The sequence below is a fragment of the Hyalella azteca genome, unplaced genomic scaffold (assembly GCF_000764305.2).
Source record: "Hyalella azteca isolate HAZT.00-mixed unplaced genomic scaffold, Hazt_2.0.2 contig11854, whole genome shotgun sequence".
NCBI lineage: Eukaryota > Metazoa > Arthropoda > Malacostraca > Amphipoda > Hyalellidae > Hyalella > Hyalella azteca.
Window position 1 is genome coordinate 32,873 of NW_025941836.1, and position 20,103 is coordinate 52,975.

The 20,103-nt window shown below is 37.0% G+C and overlaps 1 protein-coding gene across 1 annotated transcript in view; it reads right to left on the reverse strand.

The window, feature by feature from the left end:
- The window catches only part of LOC108681922, a 61,002-nt gene that overhangs the window by 8,646 nt on the left and 32,253 nt on the right, over window positions 1-20,103 (reverse strand). Inside the window, exons 2-4 of the mRNA XM_018171003.2 lie at window positions 6,573-7,747; window positions 4,245-4,380; window positions 1,236-1,369 (exon numbers count right to left, since the gene is read on the reverse strand). Coding sequence (XP_018026492.1) covers window positions 1,236-1,369; window positions 4,245-4,380; window positions 6,573-7,747 — 1,445 coding nt within the window. The remainder of the gene's footprint in view (window positions 1-1,235; window positions 1,370-4,244; window positions 4,381-6,572; window positions 7,748-20,103) is intronic.

Genomic DNA, 20,103 nt, shown 5'->3' on the forward strand with positions numbered 1-20,103 from the left:
CCTTTCGCAAAATTCAAACGCTCACGCTTCCGAGGCGTCTTTTCTGTACAGCACTTAAGTCTGAAAAACAATGATTGGTGATGGCTTTTGCCCAAAGGAGCCTCGTGACGAAGCTCATCCAACAGTGATTCATCACTGGTAAACACCAGGTCTAGAATATTGGGAGTCTGTTTACTTCTATAATGGGTTGTTACTATAATGGGTTGTTAAAATTGTCCATGCAGTTATTTCTCTTTGCTTGAGAAAAAGGGTTATAAAGGTTTCCTCAAAGTTTCGTGAAAGTAACAAGATGATTCGACACTTTTATCAGGTTTATTGATGGTGAGTTTCTGCACATAAAGACACAACCATTTGTAATACGAGATAAACAGGTTAACGTGGTATTCAACAATATGGTTCAAGAATATTACATACAATGATACAAAATAAATACATTAGACTAAAGTAGCTCACCGAATCATCGGAGGAACTGGGGTAAATTTCGAATAGGTACGAGTAAATACTTAACGAAACGAAAGCGAATTCAAAGGTTGCGTAGTGTCGTAGGTCTATAAACGTTCTGTCTACTGAATGACAATGGCTCCTGACGACACCTCCTATTACAGCGTTAAGGGACGGAATCAGTTGCGCACGAAAAGCCTCAACAAAGGTAATTTCGTGGCATATCACTAATTATCTCTTACTTTACTTATTTAGGTTTGTGTTATTATCTCACATTCAATGATATGATTGAATAATGTTTTTCCAAATTAATTCAACCTGATTACGACGTAAAAATGTCTTTATTTTACCAACTTTCATAAACAGCGCTAGCCGTCTGTGCGTCAATAACTATTTTTGCAACTTTCTTGTCGTCAATGATGTAACCTTAACATTTTTAGTATATTATATATTAGCCGCCCAGAGGATTTCATAATTTTTGGTAATTTCTTTCGTATCTCAAAATCCTACAATTGGAAAGATAACGTTTTAACTGGTTTCTCTTTGCTAGAAATTTATGACATCAATATCAGTATAAGAAACACCCTCATTGGTACCAACTGACCCACCATTCAGTCTTTAATGTACCATTTGACCTACCTTTCAGTCGTTGATGTACCAATTGACCCACCTACCAGTCGTTGATGTACCAATTGACCCACCTTCTAGTCGTTGATGTACCAACTGACCCACCTTCCAGTCGTTGATGTACCAATTGACCCACCTTCCAGTCGTTGATGCACCAATTGACCCACCTTCCAGTCGTTGATGTACCAGGATATTCTTGAAGCTGGTCTGCTTTTCGCCGAGCGGCACAAGAGGCGCGCGACGTCGCCCAGGCGGTACCGCGTCTGGGCGCCCAGTATCTCCGGCTCATCATCGGGGACATCTGAAGCGTTGTATTGAATTGAATTAAATTTTTAAAAACATTTTAAGATACATGAATCTCAATTAGATACGTTCAATACTCAATTGACTTGATTGTTCAATAAGAAACGAAACAGACTTGCATTCAGCCTGGAAATTACGAGTATGCCTCGGAGACTGAAATACATTTATTATAGAAATATTATTGTCACGTAAACCGTTCCTGAAATTTTACCTAGAGTTTTTTTTAATTTTTCACTAAATGTACAGTAAATAAATTTTTCCCAAATTGCGTAACCTGAGCGTATGATCTGTGTAATGCGCAAAAAAATAATACATCGTCAATTTACGAAATTCAAACTCGCTTGAATCAAGTAAGAAACTAAAAGTGTCCTTCTACCGCTGAAAATGTTTCCTGTGCTATGTAACCTCACGTAACATTTACCATGAATGGAAGTTGTAAGAGGCCGCTTTCGTTTAAGGAAAAAAGCCAGATTAAGTGATGCCATTCATGACCGGCAACCTCAATTATCCTGCGCAATTCCCTGAAGTGTGGAGTACCTACCGGAAAATAATGGACTGCGAGAAAGTGAGCAGTCCGAGGGAGCCTGGGGCAATCCAGGCTCCAAATTGCTTCGTGCTTTTGCATTTGTCGGTGAAATTTGAAGCGCTCGCTCGTATAGGGCACTTCACGCGAACGGCCTTCGACTCGTCGTCGGAGTTCCTAATTAAAACGAGTGCTTGTGTTCCGCCCCAGCGGACCGCCGGCAACTCAACACATTCCGGGCAAGGAATGCACTCCAAGTTTATCCTCAGCTTGCTGCCTCTTGGCCGGAAATGAAGAGGACTTTGCTATTTGAGGGCCCTCGACTTCATCATAAGTGGTGAACTATAGTTAATGATGTTTGCTTGAACAGGAATTGGGTTTAATTTAATCATAATCAATACCTGCACATTTTTCAACTACTGTGAAAAAGATTCGTTGCATTTGAATAAGTCATTTTTATGACTTTTATTATTATTACATTATATTATTCTATCAACATTTCCAGCGTAAAGTAACATTCAAACTCTCAAACGTGACGAGGAAAATTCCTTAAAATATAACGAGCCTCGTTCTGAATCTCCATCATAAATTTACTTCGAATGTATCATCCAATGACTTCCTGCCTTGGCATGGAATTATTTTTTTCTTGGAACTAACTTCATTGAGTTTTAGGTCTTACTGCAATTTCAAATTCATGAAATTTAAGGAATGTTTAACGAATTCTTTTGTGCACATAAACTATGTTGTGTTTTAGGTATTAATGTAGCTCCAGGTGCAACGAATTTAGGGCAGGTTTCATGGAAATTTCTGATTTACATTAATTCTGTTTAGTTTTGATTTTACTGCCATTTTATTTCAGTTGTATAAAGAAAGCTCTAATGGAATTTTTTTCACCCATAAACTCTCTGTGTGTTTTGTTTTTGGTCGTACCGCAGTACATATGGTCAATGTAGTTTAAAGAAAGTCGTCTCCCTCACGAGTTCAAGTCGAAAAAACATGGGTAAAGTTAGCCCAAGTTCGAGGTTTCTCGAACTTGAAACAAACACTTACATCGAAGGTAATTAAGGTCACTAAGGAACCGCCTCCCAAACAACAAGATCCCTTTTAGGAAATCAGCTTTTGTCACAATAAAGGCTTCATTATGATTAGTATGTTTATTTAATTACATAAATAAATCTGATGTTTATTATTTTCTGCATCGATTTCAAAATACATCCAATTTTCTTAAAGTAGTGGAGCTAAATCGCGAAAGGAAATTTTTGGATCCAATTTATCATACGCCTGGCAGAGCAGTAGTGAAATTCATAACTCTTTTATAACAAAGGTCGCTATATACTTTCCTTTTATTTCGATTTGGGAACCAGTTCTTATTTTTTTAGTGTAGACGTCGAATGTGAAAATGGATTGTATAAAATTTTTGTAAGCCTTTTGTTCATTCCCTTATCGAGTACCTAACCTACACCTACCAATCACTTAAAGAAAATTTGCTCATGTTGTTCGTTGCGTTGAGTTAATTGCAAGTTCGCTAAGCATCTGAATTTGTTCAATTTAAAAGATGTCAAGTAGATTTATGAAAACAGTTTATTCAATATATATTATTAAATATCAATATTGTGCTACAGTATCAACTCAATCTAAAAAAAAAATCGAAAAAATCGGTTAAAAGAATTCTCGTCAGTGCAGTTGGGGGACCAAACAATGTCATTTTTTGCTATGTTATCACCATCCGTCCTGCAACCAAGGTAAATGTCCCCAAAATCTTTTGATGACATTCGACTTAATTGAAATAAGTCCAAGTATTACACCTTCCTAACGGCCTTTTCTGATTTCAACATATAATGCATCTCACGCATGTTACGCTTCAACTGTCCGCTGCAATCGTAATTTTGCAGCTTCTTCCAAGTCTTAGTTATTTGAGAGGCTCTCAGTGAGCAAACAGTCTTTGAAAAGAAGAAGATTTCCTCTGAGAGCGGAACTGTCACCGTTGAACGCGACGCGGCAGATTTAGAAAACAATGCCTGACTCTACATCCTATACCACGACGGCTGTAGATCTCTCGAGGGCTGCAGATATGAGGGACATCAGCTTTCTGGTGATATCCCTCTGTTTAAATGGGATTTTTATCAACGCTATGTTGTTTTTGTTTTTACTGAACATGGCAGGTAATTGCATGCTAGTCTTGGTAAAAATAATTCCTAATCACGTGCAATGAACTTGGATTGAGTACTTCGAAGAACATTGCCACCTGCTTCACTAAATGAGATGAAATACGGTAGCTCGTGTCCCTCACTTCTCACCTACCACCAGCAGAGGAGCACCACGGTAGCTCGTGTCCCTTGGTTCCACTCACCTACGACCAGCAGAGGTGCACTACGGTCTGCAGTGTAGTACTCTGGTGCATCTGACAGCACCTCGCACTTGTAGTGGCCTTCAGTCTGTCGCGTTACTGCCTTCAGCAGCAGAGTGGCGCCTGTGCTGTTCGCCATCTGGAATATTAATGCGACTACCGTCAAGGGGAGCGAGCGCAACACGGCGCTCTGGTGCCGTGATACAGCCATCGTATAAAATAGTATGCAGGCGAACAAAGCAGCATTAGGTTCTGAATTTATAGACTTTGTGTACATATCAATAGCTAAGTAGAATAAAAAGAGAGATAGCTTTATATTATTTTGGCGATTTTCAGGGTTTGTCAGCTATGGAATTAAATCGATGGTATGTCTTTCTATTGAGAAATGCTTTAATGAAATTTGCTGATTGTTTCAAAAATCGGAGGAAGAAGTTCGCATTTTTCTGAGCCTAAATTTTAAGCCAATGCAAATTATTTCGTTCGTTCAATGTCATGATTTTGAAGTTAAAAATCGCAAGCCCTGTTTGGAACAGAGTATCCGTAAGAATTTATATTTCGTTAGATATATAAGAAATAAAAAGCACCTTCTCCCAATGGCAAGCTGTTTCAATACTTTGATACCTTGTTACTCTTTCACATGCTAATGCGAGAAAAAATGTTATAAGAAAAATCTTTAATCAAGGAGCGTAAAAGAAAGCGTTCGAGTATGAAATATTTTCTAATATGTTCAATAAATCTCTTTGTGTTGGGAAATGAATATGATGATTATTTTTCATTCAAACATTTTTTATAGTAATGTTGTATGAATTTTTATTTGCTTTCCGCTCGAAGCCATTTAATCATAAGTAACAATCGATTGATTTTGAAATAGTTTCAGCAATGCAATGAGATTTTCTACAACATTGGAAACCTGCGAAAATTTCCAAAATGCCATGAAAAAAGTTTGTAAAGAAATCAAGAAAAAGTTTGGGAGCCTGACATGTAAATGCAGCGCTGTCCCTCCCATCCGATAGAGAGCGCCGAATTCCAACCTTCACTCCAGCTTTACAACGAGTCTAGCTCCGGCTTTTGGTCTTTCGTGAATTTTCCACTAAAGTTAGAGTCAAACCACTAAAGAATTGGAATGTGGCTCGAATGTTTTGTGTTTATCTCCACTATATGTGACGCTGTAGTGTAAAATGCTGTTCTTTACTATATGCGTGACGCCACTTAGTGATAGTGTTTCTATGATTAAAAATGCGATTGGGTATTCTACTATACTATGTTGAGGATTTGAGGTGGACAAATGGACGTAGGCTGTTCTTTACTATAAAAGTAAATGACAGCATTTAAATTTCAGTAATTATCTTTGCCTAACGTATATCGCATGAAATTCTGTTTCCTAGATTTAGTTGCATTTAGAATTATTTGCATTTAGTCTGAATTACGTGCTTATATTTTCTTGTAAAAATTCTAAATCTAAAAATTAATGTTATATACAATACAAATCTAGGAACATATTTGTTATAGGTACAAATATATACAAAAAAAAATACAAAATAAAGGGAACATATTCCACAGAGCGCACGGAAAACAAAGAGCACCATTTTACATACGCGAAAATATGCGGAACTTTCTCATCCTCGAGGCATCTGCTGTTTGTCCAGAAAGTTTTTGGCTGATTTTGAAGCCAATAACTGCCGGTAACTTTTCAGGTAAAGAGAAAATTTGTAGCTCAAATGACGAATGAGGTTTACATTAAAAGTTATATTCCACCTTGGCGAGCAATGCGCGAAGGATTGTACAGACAATTCTCCTAAAACACTAAAAGGCAACGTTTTTAGTCTGTATGTATAGCGCTTATTTGACGCGCAGATCTGAACTCCGAAATTTAAAGGTCCATATTTTAATTCTGCTTGGTTACGTTGGTGACTGCATTGCTCTCTGTCACTCAAAAACGGGAGTTTTAAGAGTTTGAAAAGAGTTTTATTCAAACATATTATAGTCGGGATCATGACTGCTCTAATATTTTAATTTCACATCGGGTTAAAAAATGTTAGAAAAATATTCCTTAGTGCGACATTTTTTAAAGTATCCGGTATTTTCAGCACCACGTTCTTCAAGTTTTCATGTACAAACCAAAAGATAGGATAAGACTCTCGATTTATCTTAAAAACTTGTACTTTCTTGATGCCGTACCAACTGCATTCAGATAAAATTTAGTCGTCAAATTTGCCACGTTAAATAAAAATATGCGTTAATAAGATTGATTCATTGAAGAAAAACTTTAACGGCATAAAAAACATGATATAATATCCTCTGTAAGGTGATATAATTCCCTCTGAAACTCACCTCGACCTGCACCCCCGGCACTGGCAGCACCACCTGAGCGGGGTCCTCGGATGGCATGAACCTGAAGAACTCGTCGTCGTCTCGGTACCACTTGAGGGAGTATAGCTGCAGGTGCGCCAAGTCGTAATGACACTCTAGCTCCGCGTCGTCACCGCGATTCACGTACGGCGGAACGTCCACTGCCAAGACACGTACTCCTGACTGGTGTTTGTGACGGTCATACTGCTGCTCGTAGTGTGTGACGTCTTTGTAGTCGCCGCTGACGTCTGAAGATGCTTGTGGGTGAGGGAAAAAGTTGTTTTTGATCATCGTAGAGTCACCGTAGTGGTAGTACGGAATTTCGGTTTCAGGGGCTGAGGATTTTGTAAAGTTTCGATAAACTTTTCGATGCTTGTGGGTCTTGCTCGAAAAGTGCACCGGATAATGGATCTCATCCTCTATTCCTGAAGGCAATCGAATTTTTTCCTTCGACTTGAAAGAGTTTCCTGTCAACGAATTGTCAGGATGCTGGCAAAGTTTTGTCTCGCAATCAAAATCTGGAATATCTATCATTTTATCTTCTTGGACTTCATTTTCCCGAGAGCTTATGGCCTTTATCAGGCTTTCTGCGTTTTTTTCGATGAATACGTGATCAAAAAGGGTATGAAGGCCCAGATTGCGACTGCGTTTCCTTTTATGGCGCGATTTTTTCAGCCTGTGCTCATGATATTTTGTTTGGTTGCTCGGCTGAAGAACTGAGGAATTTAATTTCCTAAAGCGGTCTTGTTCATGTTGTCTGTCGACGGAAAGAGCGACCGAGCCCTTTTCTTTGAAGATGGTGAACTCCATTAGCCCTTTCACGTCTCTCCTAATCCGACTTTGCCGGATCAATGCTCGCGATCCATTCCCAGTCGTCACATTTCGAGTTCCCAGGCTTCTTTCTTCTTCTCTTCGAAGCAAAGGGTTGACTTTCATTCTACGAACCTTGCATAGGAAACTGTCGTCAGCAATCGTGAGCTGAGTACTCTTTATTGACTGATTGTTTAGGAGGAAATATCGGTGCTGGAATTTGGTATCCGCAAGCCCTGCGATCTCGCGAGTGTGGCCAAGTGCCGCACCCGAGGGATTCGAATGCACTTCAGTAACTCGGCCGTCCAGTGTTGATTGCCGGGTCCCTTCCACTCCAGTCACGCCTCCTGTACCAACAGAAGCAGGTTTTAATTCAAGACTAATCCATCTATCTTTTTTTGTAAAGGAAACACCATGCAAACAGCTACTGCCCTTTTCAATGGCATTGCCACGTTGCATTACGATTTTTTAAACGCTTGGTTGTTAGATTGATAGTCAACTTCTGATTGTGACGTGCATATCTCTTCGCGTCTCTAACCCTTATTCTGAATCCAACGTGACTGAATGAAAACTGGCATTTTAACGAATTTTCTCATTAATGGAAAAATGCCCTATTATGCTCGTCATGTCCGTCCGTCCGTTCGTCTGTCTGTCTGTCCGTCCGTCTGCCCGGGACTTCACTTTTTCGTACACGAGAAAATGTGCTCTCTGTCACTCACTGCAGTGAGTACTGAGTTATATTTTTTACGTATGAGCATGTCAAATGACGGGCAAAAAACTTATTCCAAAAAATAAACGCTCGCTGGAAATTTCCGCTTAACAACCCATGAATATCAAAATTACCTTGACACGATCGGAATCTTGCCTCAGCCAATGTTTACTCGCCATTAATAATGAATAATAAAACTGATGGCCACTCGTGATGACCTTGCTTACTTAACACTCGTGAGTGTACCGAACTAATGGATGCTGCGAACGTGGGCACACGCTATGTTGTTGACGATTGTTTATTGAAATCATTCGGGCGCCTATAATAGATTAATAAGAGTTACATTTCTATCATTGTTGTAAAGCTGATATATAGAGAGCAAAAATGTGTTCTTTCAAGCGTTGCAAAGTTTTCAACCAAACAATTTTGTTAATGAGCTCGAAATTTCATTTATTGTTGAGTGTTCAAGGTATTAACTAATTAATTAGTTGATATTTGCTGGTTTGCTAAATAGGATTTTTAACAACAAAGGAAAGGCTCACATCACAAATTCAATTTTGCATGCCTTTTATTCAACAATTAATAACAAGTACTAATAAAATCAGCATTTCTATTACACTGCATTTAACATTAGCAGTAATTTAAATACTGGGCTAAATAACCGCAGAGTTTTTGGGCTGATTCCATTAGGAGGATTTCTCCATTTTTTTCCTTGAAATAATGTTCATTCTTTCTCTTTGTTTCAAGATAAGCAACGTCTGCTTTGAAATTAAACGCATTACTTGACTTGTACTGAAGAAAAATGTCTGCTTGGGAAATTAAAAATCTCATGTAATGAGCAAATATAAGAGGATAACATAGAGAATGAAACCTTTTAGATGACAGAATACGATGGATGATGCTGAGGGCTATTAAATCGATAAGAAAACAAACTTTTAGTCACTTCAGAAATTTAACTAAGTCGTTAATGATGGTTAAATAAAACATTAAATGTAAACTATACCAATATGCTAACTACATATGGAAAAATACGAAAATACAAACGGTGTGTATTCCTAGCCAAAACCCTTCTATTGATTAAAACGTGATTAAGTCTCAGGTTTGGATAGCTTCTGATATACATAAATGCTAACAAATAAGGAACTTGTATTAACCAAACCCTAACAAAACAAGATACGCTGAAAAACCAAACAAAAAAGTAATTGACCAATATTAATAATAATATACATGACTCAATGCAAACCGTCGCCGAATCGACAATGAAGATTAACATCAAATATACGGAGCAAATACTAACACGTAATTCCGTGATGTATAAAAAAAACAATGAATGAGTACATGACATGCCTGCACGAGGTCACGTCAGAGGTGACTCAAAACACTACACCAAAAATACTTAGAAAATAATAAACACTATTGCAATGTTATAAACTTAAGTGCACTAGCACTGCATTGACTGCATTGCTGCCATAGATTTCACTGCAACGTTTACCACACTCTAGTTCTTGCCAGAATCGTTGTTTTAACAAATCGCGTTCGCAAGTATCGATATTTGTTGGTGGAACTGCTGAGTGTTTATGGGAGCCGAGCTGACGATACGAACGAAACCACTAATGTAAAATACGGCCATTGATCAGCGTGTTTACGTTCGGTACGATCCTCTTAAAGCCTTTCATCTGCAGCGGCGGTTCACATAAACATTCTCAATATCCCCGTTTAAATTATTCAAGTATTCATAATTTCCGGTTTCAATATCTCGCTGCATAAAACTTGAGTAGTTATAATGTGCAAATTGAACGTTGTTGACATGTTCTGTAAACAGTTTAAGTAGTAAAATTTTGTGTAAAACGATTATCGAAATAATGTTTCTTCAAAAAGGCTGAATTAGTATATGTATATATATATATGCCCATTTAAGAACATTATGCCCGTTTAATTTAAGCAAATAATCATTTTTGTTAAGTAATTTTCATCGCACAAGTCAGAAGCTGTAGTTTTAAGGAATATTATCAATTTATAGGAAAGTGATATTCACATTTGTTGGCAACAATAATTCCATTTTACGTTTAGAGTTTCCAGTTCCGCACTTTCGTTTTTCATTGTTTCAGGAATTCAATTCATTCATGTTTTAGTTATGGACTGGTAATTAAGAACTATTGCAAGACAACGCAAAATTACAGTACCTGTTCACCCAAAAATGCTTGTGATTGCTCTGCGTCTAAAAGAACTGAACCTGCATGACAGTGCTTGAGTCGTGTCACAAGCGTGGTCCCCCAGCACTAAAGTAACTGCCACAACTGTTTTTCTTATGCAGTGAGATCATGTTTGATATCTTGTTACTTTAGCACTTGAATAAATATCGGCACCTGTTTTTCTAGCTGACTTGAGCAATACTTGCCGAAATAAGGTGTATTTTTTTCACAAAAACAGCAGAGAATTGGATCTAAACGAGTTTTTTCCTGTGATGCGAGCCTAAGGAGTATCGTTAGTTTTAAAATAGATTTTCCTCATTTCTTGCAGTGGTCATATACATGTTTATATAACAATCTTCTGTTAGCTCAATTCTCATTTTTGCCAACTCGGTTGTCTTGACAGTTGGATCGACGATGGCTGTGGATTAGCGACATTTACCTGCGCCATCATATTCATGGCTTCACGTGAATCATTTGCACGAGTTCAAGGGGAGAGAGTGACGGGAACGCGCTATTAATAATGATATTGATTTTTATAATGTCGGTGCTGTCTCATCAGGCTGATTGTGAGTGGGATTATGCGATCAGTATTGGCTGCCTAACAAAGTGTTGAATTTATTCAGGAATTTGATTCGATTAAATTCAGTCCGCTGAAAAAAACTTCGAATTAACTGAAATCAGCAAGAAATGTATCTTTTTAACAGTCGATTCTTTAACAGAAGCGAGCTGCTCGAACTGAAAAAATAAAACCTAATGCTGTGCATATGAACTTGAAGGTCAGGAAGGTCACGAGGTCCAAGGCAAGTTGTGCAAAGAACCCCTAAAAGTTTTGGCCTTTGCCTCTGTCACGAGTCGTTCCCTCGAACTTGTCAATTTGAAACTTCAAACAAAAAATATTCTTGTTAAATTATTTACATACAATTTAAAGTAGTGAACTTTCAAACTTCAGAAAGTCTGCTGCTTCTCGTTCATTGAAGAATGCCAATATTATTTTTTTTGTAAGTGAATTTCGATTGATGCGCAGAATGTTTCTCAGACTGTTATTTTCATGTCGTTTCTCCTCATAATTATTCGTATATCATTCCATTCAAAATTTCATCTGAATATTTTCATAAAATCTGACTAAAATTTTCCAAAAATAAAAAATTAGATAGAAAAAAGTACGCTTTAACAAGGCCATTAGCTAGGAAAGCAGAAGATCAAACTAATCCAGCATCCTTAACGTAACATGTGATAACAATTAATGGAAACTACGACCATTTAAATTCATGGAAATGCAGCTGCAGGCGCTGTAGCAATCCTTAGATGGAGAAAAAGGGCGAAAACCTTCACTGCAGTGCTTAAGTCCTGACACTGACGGACATGCGAGGGCCGGACATGAGGGATGACCCTTACCTGCGTCATGACGACCCTCATATTTCTCCCTCATATTTTCATATTTATCCCTCACATTTCTCCCTCACATTTCTCCCTCATATTTCTCCCCATCTTTCTCCCTAATATTTCTCCCTCATATTTCTCCCTCGTTTCTTCCTCATATTTCTCACTCATGTTTCTCCCTCATGTTTTCCCCTCATATTTCTCCCTCATATTTTTCTCGCATGTTTCTCCTTCATATTTCTCCCTCATATTTCTCCCTCATGTTTCTCCTTCATATTTCTCCCTAATATTTCTCCCTCATGTTTCTCCCTCATGTTTCTCCCTCATATTTCTCCCTCATATTTCTCCCTCATATTTCTCCCTCATATTTTTTCCTCATATTTCTTCCTCATATTTCTTCCTCATATTTCTCCCTCATATTCCTCCCTCATATTTTTCTCGCATGTTTCTCCCTCATATTTCTCCCTCATATTTCTCCCTCATATTACACCTGTTGTCCTTACCTTTTCTTGCACGCGTTTCTTAGGGCTGGAGTCTCACATGTATGTACTAAAAAAACTGCGCTGCAACTCATCCACGCGACAACATTTCTTCTCGCTTCGAATCACCGACATGTGGAACAGCCTCCCCAATTACATCGTTGGCGCTCCAAGTATGAACGCGTTCAAGAACAGACTAGATAAAGCGATGGAAAAATATATGATCTGACTTGAAATACCTAGCACCATATCGAACCCGGTGGAAGTCTAGTAGCTATTTCAAACTGTCATCAGTTGTGAAATGTTCCGGTCAAATGACACGATTTTAGATCTTCTGTGAGCAAGGCACGAAAAGTACAAGAATCGGCGACAGGCCACATCAGGCCTACTCTTCAGCGCCGCCATCACTATGTTATGTTATGTTATGTTATGTACCATGAACGTAGGTGGTGCATTTATTGAGCAATGCAGTTGTGCAATGAATGTTTTTAGGTGTAGAAATGCGTATTCTTTAAAAAATAACTCAATTTTCTCGTGTTCCCGCCTCTACCTCCAAATTACATTTTAGAAACGATATTATCTAACATTGCAAATATCCTTCATGTCTACCCTTCATTATAAATATCCTTTGTACCAATTATCCTTTTTATTTGTGATTATTCGCCGCAATCATTCATATTTATTTTTCGTCCCAAATATCCTTCATATTTATCCATCGTCTCAAATATCCTTCATATTTATCCTTCGTCTCAAATATCCTTCATACTTATCCTTCGTCTAATATATCCTTCGTATTTATCACTCCTGAAAAATATTCTAAAACAAAAGTCTCCCAAAGGATATTGTTTCATCGCCTGAACGCACATCAGCACTCTAGACTCAGTCAAGCAATCTAATTGATATCTATGAATCTAAAACTTCTATGGAGAAACCCTTTCAATGCACATCAAAGACTTCTGTACTTCATTCATGCATTTTGCCTCTCAATATTGAAACTTTGAAGCCGGCATTTTCCCATATAATTTTTTCAGAACTTTGATGCGAAATTTTTATTTGAGACTTGGGGCGATGTTATGACACTGAAAAACACATATTGAAAGTGCACTGTATTATCAGCCGCGCCGAAATGAAAAGTTACCTGAAAAATAAAAAAAAAATAAAGTCTGATTACGCTTAATTGCTCACGTGTCGATGATAATTTTTTTAATACTGTTTTATTCGAAAAAAAAACTAAGAAAAAATTGTCTCGATAGAAAGATTTTGCACTCCAGTTCTCTCAGATCATTTGTTTCCGTTCAATTATAGCGGTAAAATTCTAGGCTTCAAATGTTATCCGCTTTGTGTTTCAATAAGAGCGGAAAAACTGTAACTCTTTTTTTTAATCATTCAGAATGAGTTGCATGGTCTTTTATCAATATAGGTAGGAAAAGCTCATCAAAATAAATGAATATTTTCATCCTAGAAACTCAAGCTTGCCGATTTGATGCTATCTCTCAAAACAAAATACATCAATGCTCTTGATAGTTATTTAGTTTTCAACGTATTTTCAAATATTTTCTAGAACTTTACAGAAATTTGCACCGTGGAAAAGGCGGAAAAAATGTACGCACGTATATTATACTGTTGTCTGTTTTCTTAACAGCGAGCGGTTTGGAAAGTCAAACCATCTTCCTTGGGTCGAAGCTAACACGACAAGCGAGCTTTTCTCTCCGAATAATTAACGCTCGTCAGCTCCCAACCTCCTGATTTCCGCAGAGAAGCGCTCCATGTCTGCACAGAATATCCAGAATGATGCAGTGGGCCGTAAAAGCCTGAACAAAGCCAGTGCAGGTCGAGATGGAATAGCCAAAGTTATGACTAGACCAACCGAAGTCAACTCGGAAAATTCTAAATTTTAACGAGAACCAAAGACCGTTTAGAATGCAATAAATAGAATTTCAGATAGAAATTTTTGGAAAATAAATGTCGGAACTTGCAGAAATAAATATCGCAAATTATGATTGCATAATACTATTTAATGAGAAAAAGATATATTCACCTAATTAAAATGAATCGTTTAGAATTTACTTCATCTGAAGCAATCTTGAACAATTTTCTTCGACCGCGCAAAATGAAGCGCCTTGTCACCAAAATTTTTAACGCAAAATTAAAAAAATTAGTCACAGTAAAATAAGCTCGAAGCATTTCATTTCCTATCACAAAGAACCAGACATATATACACTAGCCATAACCATTGCAAACACTAACTTTATATTAAAGGTTTCTTCGATTTCTTTCAATTCACACTAAAAAATTACAATAAAAATATACGTCAATTCGAACGCAGGTTTTGATATTTTTTCAGTAAAATGAGCATCAATTAGAGCTAAGCCTTCTAGAGTTTCGAGGTTCGTACGCTCATCGTCTCTGAATCGGATCAAGCCGAGGCAAAGCTTTTCATTCCCTCGACTGGCTCCGTCAATGCCACTGAGTCTTGCCCTCTCTGAACAAATACAAAACCAAGCTCCTTGCATTGATCGGAACAAACACGGGCCTGAGTACGCAATTGAAGATCTTTAACGAGACTTGGAGTGATGAGATCCGGACGTTGATAGCCTGGTAGCAGTCGTCTCCCAGGAAGTCTGGTAACAAATAACTTGGAAATGCATTCACCCTGTAGCAAGATTGTAGAATCAGCTGGCAAGTTTCACAAGATTCTTTGCAATATTTTAGTCCAGATGTTATGAGTCGTGAGTTGGTGAAACGGAGGCATATTTTGCTCAAAGCTGTGAGATCCTGTTTGGAAAACAAGTTAATGATTTTAAATTATTACTATATTTGGACCGCTGCAACGGCGAACTATATAAAGGGAGCGACTACTTATCTCAGTTTGTGAACAGGCCCAAGTTATTTTCATTAAGGCTTGAGACATTACATTTCAATTCCTCTTCCTTAGGGATATTTGTGAAAAACGCCTCCTCACAATAAATATATTGAGACGCACTATTGCAAAAGTTACATAAATTTTATTGTTAAATGTATTCTAATGCAGGCGCATTCAGGGGCATAACAATCAAATTGACGACAGCACAAAAGGCAGATCAAAGTACATTAAATCTGGGACTACGGCAGTGACGTTGAGTTTAAGTTACAACTTTATAATAGAAATAAGGAAAAAGATAAATTAATTTTCAAATCAACTGGAGTTTCTAAGAGCTCAAGTTTCATAACTGCGTGCGGTCTATATGATGAGAGTTTGTCTTCATAGAAATAAGTTAAACAAATGTTGCGGCGTGATAAAGCCCTTACGACGCTGCAAAGCGCAATTTCGTAGAACTACGTGCAGATACCAGCGCTGTTATGGGATGCTGCTGTCGCTTGAACGAGCGTTCCTGTGAAGTGTGGCAGGAATAATGATCATTCCTTCATGCTGAAATCTCACCAGGACAAAGATATGAATAAACTATAAACGCACACACGATTTTTAGTTTTCTTTCAAAAACGAGTGTAATGTTTTTAATATAAACACTGCATAAATCATCTAATATGCTAATTCGTTACAGTGATTGTTGCTGGAATATATATAATATACGTTTAAAAACTACTTTTTAAAGACAACACTTCCAAAGAATCCAGTATCTCCAATCTTAAAGATGTACAATGAATTTCTCATCTAATTTTCGAAAATTAAAAAATTACCTTTTCAATTTTTTAAATATATATAATTTTTTTAATGTATAATTTTTTGAAAAATTTTTTTTTTTCAAATTATTTATTCTGTTAATTGATTCGTGCATTGCCTCTGATTTCACACCAGTGTGCAAAATTTCAGATCAATTAGACAGGTAAAAGTGTGTCAAATATCAGTTATAAGATAAGATTTTATAAGTTATAAAATCATTTATTTTGACATTTGATTCATGCATTGTCTCCAACTTTACACAAGTGGGCAAAATTTCAGATCGATAGGATAGGCAGAAGTATATTAAATTTTGATTACTAGATTTGTAGCAGACAGACAGACAGACAGACAGACAGACAAACAAGAAGTGAAGTTAAAGAGAAGTGTTGTAAAAAGGAAAATGTCAATGTAACCCATTGAAATGTTTTGGATGCCGCTATCGCGAACTCACATTATTTCCAAATTATTTAACCCCTCCATTGCGTGAATTAGTCTCTCTAAATTTCAAAATTAATTCCTGTTGCTAAATTTAACGATTCATCAGATTTACGAATTCAAACCAAGAATTTTACTTTAAAAAATTGGACTCCAAGGTCACATTGATAGTTAATAACAAAATGAAGCATATTTAATTTTTTCATTTCTACTATCATTGTGAGCATGCACTAAATTTTATTCATGATATCTCGCAATTGATAATGGGGTTACAAACGATCACTTGTTTGATGCTTAATTTGGGGCGGTTTTCATACTCAATTTTTACCAATTTTACGTAATTTTCAATAACCCTTTAAAATAACAATAAATTTTTTTGTTCCATCTCATTTTTTGAATATTTTTACCCCAGCTCTATTTAACTGAAATATTTCTTTTTAAGCATAAATAATCAAAGTGAGATTGATTTTTAAACAGCCCATGAATAAATATACAACGCTTCGGAAACAAATGTGGTCCTATAATGCGGCTATAAAATTTTGGTCGTGTTTAATATTCTGGCTCGTGGTCTTAAGACAAGCTGGACGGCTCCTACTGGATTTCTTCACTAAGTTGTATCGTCGCCATTACACCTGCCTATAACAGAGATAACTACCTGTTTTTTTTTACTTTTTCAGCGTTTTTAGCGCATTTTCTCATTTATGGAAAAATGCACTATAGTGCTCGCCATGTCCGTCTGTCTGTCTGTCCGTCCGTCTGTCCTTCCGTCCGTGACCTCAAGTTTCCGTCGACGAGAAAATGCGCTCTCTGTCACTCATTGCAGTGAGTACTGAGTTATATTTTTTTATAAACACGGGTTAATTTTTTAACTGGATGCACATGGAGTGTGTGACCTGGACATTGGTTTCAATACTTGTAAGAATTCCGCTATTTATCCTCCTCGCGTCCGCATGCAAAGGATTTCAAAATTTCGTAATTCATATATACGGGGATATTCGTTACCAAAGACTTTAAAAAAGTAATAAAATTGAAGCGTTATAGCCAGGTTCACGCACTAGGTACGGCGGAAGTCATGTGATGCTGAATTGAAGAAATCCTGCATATCGTATAGGAGATCGGGAAATGGGGTGAATCTCATATTGGCTTCATAAGCGTTGCGGTCATTGATGACCAAACACCAAATTAGCTCAGTTACCTCAGTGACCCTTGGTCAGTCACCGATCACCTGAAAACTGCTCATTTATTTTCTAGAAATTGCCTTAGCGTTACAACAGGGATCTGGTTTGAATTACTACGAGAACGAGAAAAGCAACCACTGCATTGGAAAAGGTGCTCCTGTTTGCCTCCTAGTGTAGCGCTAAGGAAAAGATTAAGATAATATAAGAGTTCTTCACAACTGTGAGCCCCGGACCGGATGGAACAGAACTACAAAAAGAACCATTTAAAAAAAGCCGAACTCCTCAGGTCGAATTAGCATCATTCATACGAAATACGAAAAAATACACTAAGAATTATTATATAATCAAGAGCCGAACGTTAGTAACGAAATTAAAACATTATCAGGAGAGAATATTAATTTCTATTACAGAAATTACTTTGATATAGGTAAAAACAGTGCCTATCGTTTCACAGAAACGATTCGGAATTAGATCTCTGATAGTTCTCTCAAACTCTAAGAGATGATTTACTACTTACTGAAAAATTCTGTCCACTAATCAGCTCGTTATCAATTACGCAGGTTGCGACAGCTGCGCAAAACCTTCGTAGGCCATTGAAGGCTTTCATTGAAGGCAGCAGCAAAGGATCTTCAACCTCATTAAAGTTCGCCTCCTTTATGCTGCCACGGCTGCGGCCTTCAGAGCTTGTGTACCTCATCCTGTGTTCCGTGTTTGTAACGACATCAAAGGCGGGCTTGATGAGGTTAAGGTGATGATGAGGTTAAGGTGCTGATGGGGGACCTAGGAGTCTAACTTAACACAACAAAGTTAATGCGGTTGGGGAGACTACAGGATTTGTAACTTTGAATGTTTTTGCAAGCTGCCTAATGAAGACAAACGTGTAATAATTATTATTATTGTTATTATTATTAGTTTCATACAAAAGGATACATGGCGTCATAACTTTTTGAAAAGAATGAAATCAGTGTTCAAGTAGGTAAGAAATTACAATCTCAGTTTACCTATTGAATATTTTTATTCATAACGTAGTGTTATGGTTTTTTGAATCTATAGATTGATTATCAGTAAGAATTCCCTAGTTTAAATTCAGAGTTGTTTACGTAACAATCTCAGACTAAATATTCAGAGTAACCCGTTTCGTAAATTAGATTTTTTTTGTTGGATACGTAAATCATTTTTCTTACATGCGTATATTCTATTTTCTCTTACTCGTATATTCTTACTTTTTTTAGCATGCCGAAGACAGAAGAATAAAATTCCCCCAAAGGCAAAACAAACAACAACCTTCGAAATGGACAGCCAAACATCACTTAGCATTTTCATCCCTCGCCCTTAAAAAAGTTATCTCTTATGTTGCATCCAATACCTACGAGGCACCCATTCGTATACCTTGCCAAGATCTGTCATTCGTACCAATAATTCGTGGCACAGTTTTATTGCTGGCGGTAAAAGTGCTGAATATTCGCGTAGAAGTCGGCCAGAATATTTGCGGTGAAAACATTTCATCTGGACAGCTATGTTTCCATCTCCCATGTCTCAGTAGCTTCATAACAGGTGTGTTTCCATTAATTAATGAGTACATAACTCATTTTTTTAATACTTTGGGAATCGAGGTCACTATAAAATTGCCCAGAAATTTTGCGAAAGTTTGAAATGTATTACTTTAACTTTTGTTATTTTTGTTATTACTTTAATTAACGTCATGTGTTTATGTGGCTTCTATTCAAGGAATTACATGTCCTGTCTTTATTTATAATTTCTTAACGTTTAAAAATGTTATTCTAAATTTTGAAAGACTAATTCATATTAGTGATGGATTCCAGTTGCGCTGTTGTGAGAGACCACGAACACGAACTAACAATGATAGTTATTGTGTTTTACATTGCTAAAGTATCTGGCTAATTATGCAATAGATGACAGTCAAAGGCCATGCGGTTGATATTTTACTATGAGCCTGACAACGAAAAATTATCAAGATGCAGATACAACTTTTTTTCACCGTAAACCCGAGTTAACAGATAATAAATAAAATTCGCAATTGTACTTAATAGAGTAATCCGCCCTTTGGGCTTGACTGGAATAAGGAAGAGATTAAATCCTAAAATAGGCCCTTCGTATAGGATTTTCCAGAGCCTCGTCCTCCGATGCGCGTCTGACATTCCTAGGGCGTTGTTCTATTCAATGACCCTATAACCATACATGTGTCGCTGCTTCCTATAATAAATCATAGAGGTATGCCACCTCCACCTTCAATTCAATACATTACGGAGTGAAATTCTCATCCAAGATCTCGACAAACTATCGAAATCTAAGCAACTTATAGCTTGTGCAAGTTCGATGTGCTTTGTTCATAGTCGTTATGTTTGAGGTAACACAGTAGATGAAATACGTAGTCATAGTAACACTCACACAAAGTAACATAAACACGTAGTCATAGTAACACACAATATCTCTCACACATGCTCACGAACTGTCGTCATTTCTAGTGGTATCATATTACTTCTTTCCTTATATATATTATAAGCTCCGCTTCAATATTCTCTCTGGAGTCGCTATTTTTTTCTCTAAAAAACACGAGTTGTCTTTTTAGCATCACAAAAAAAATAATTAATTTACCGACTCAAAAATCATAATCTTTATGATTTCACCCCTTTTCATAAATAAATAAT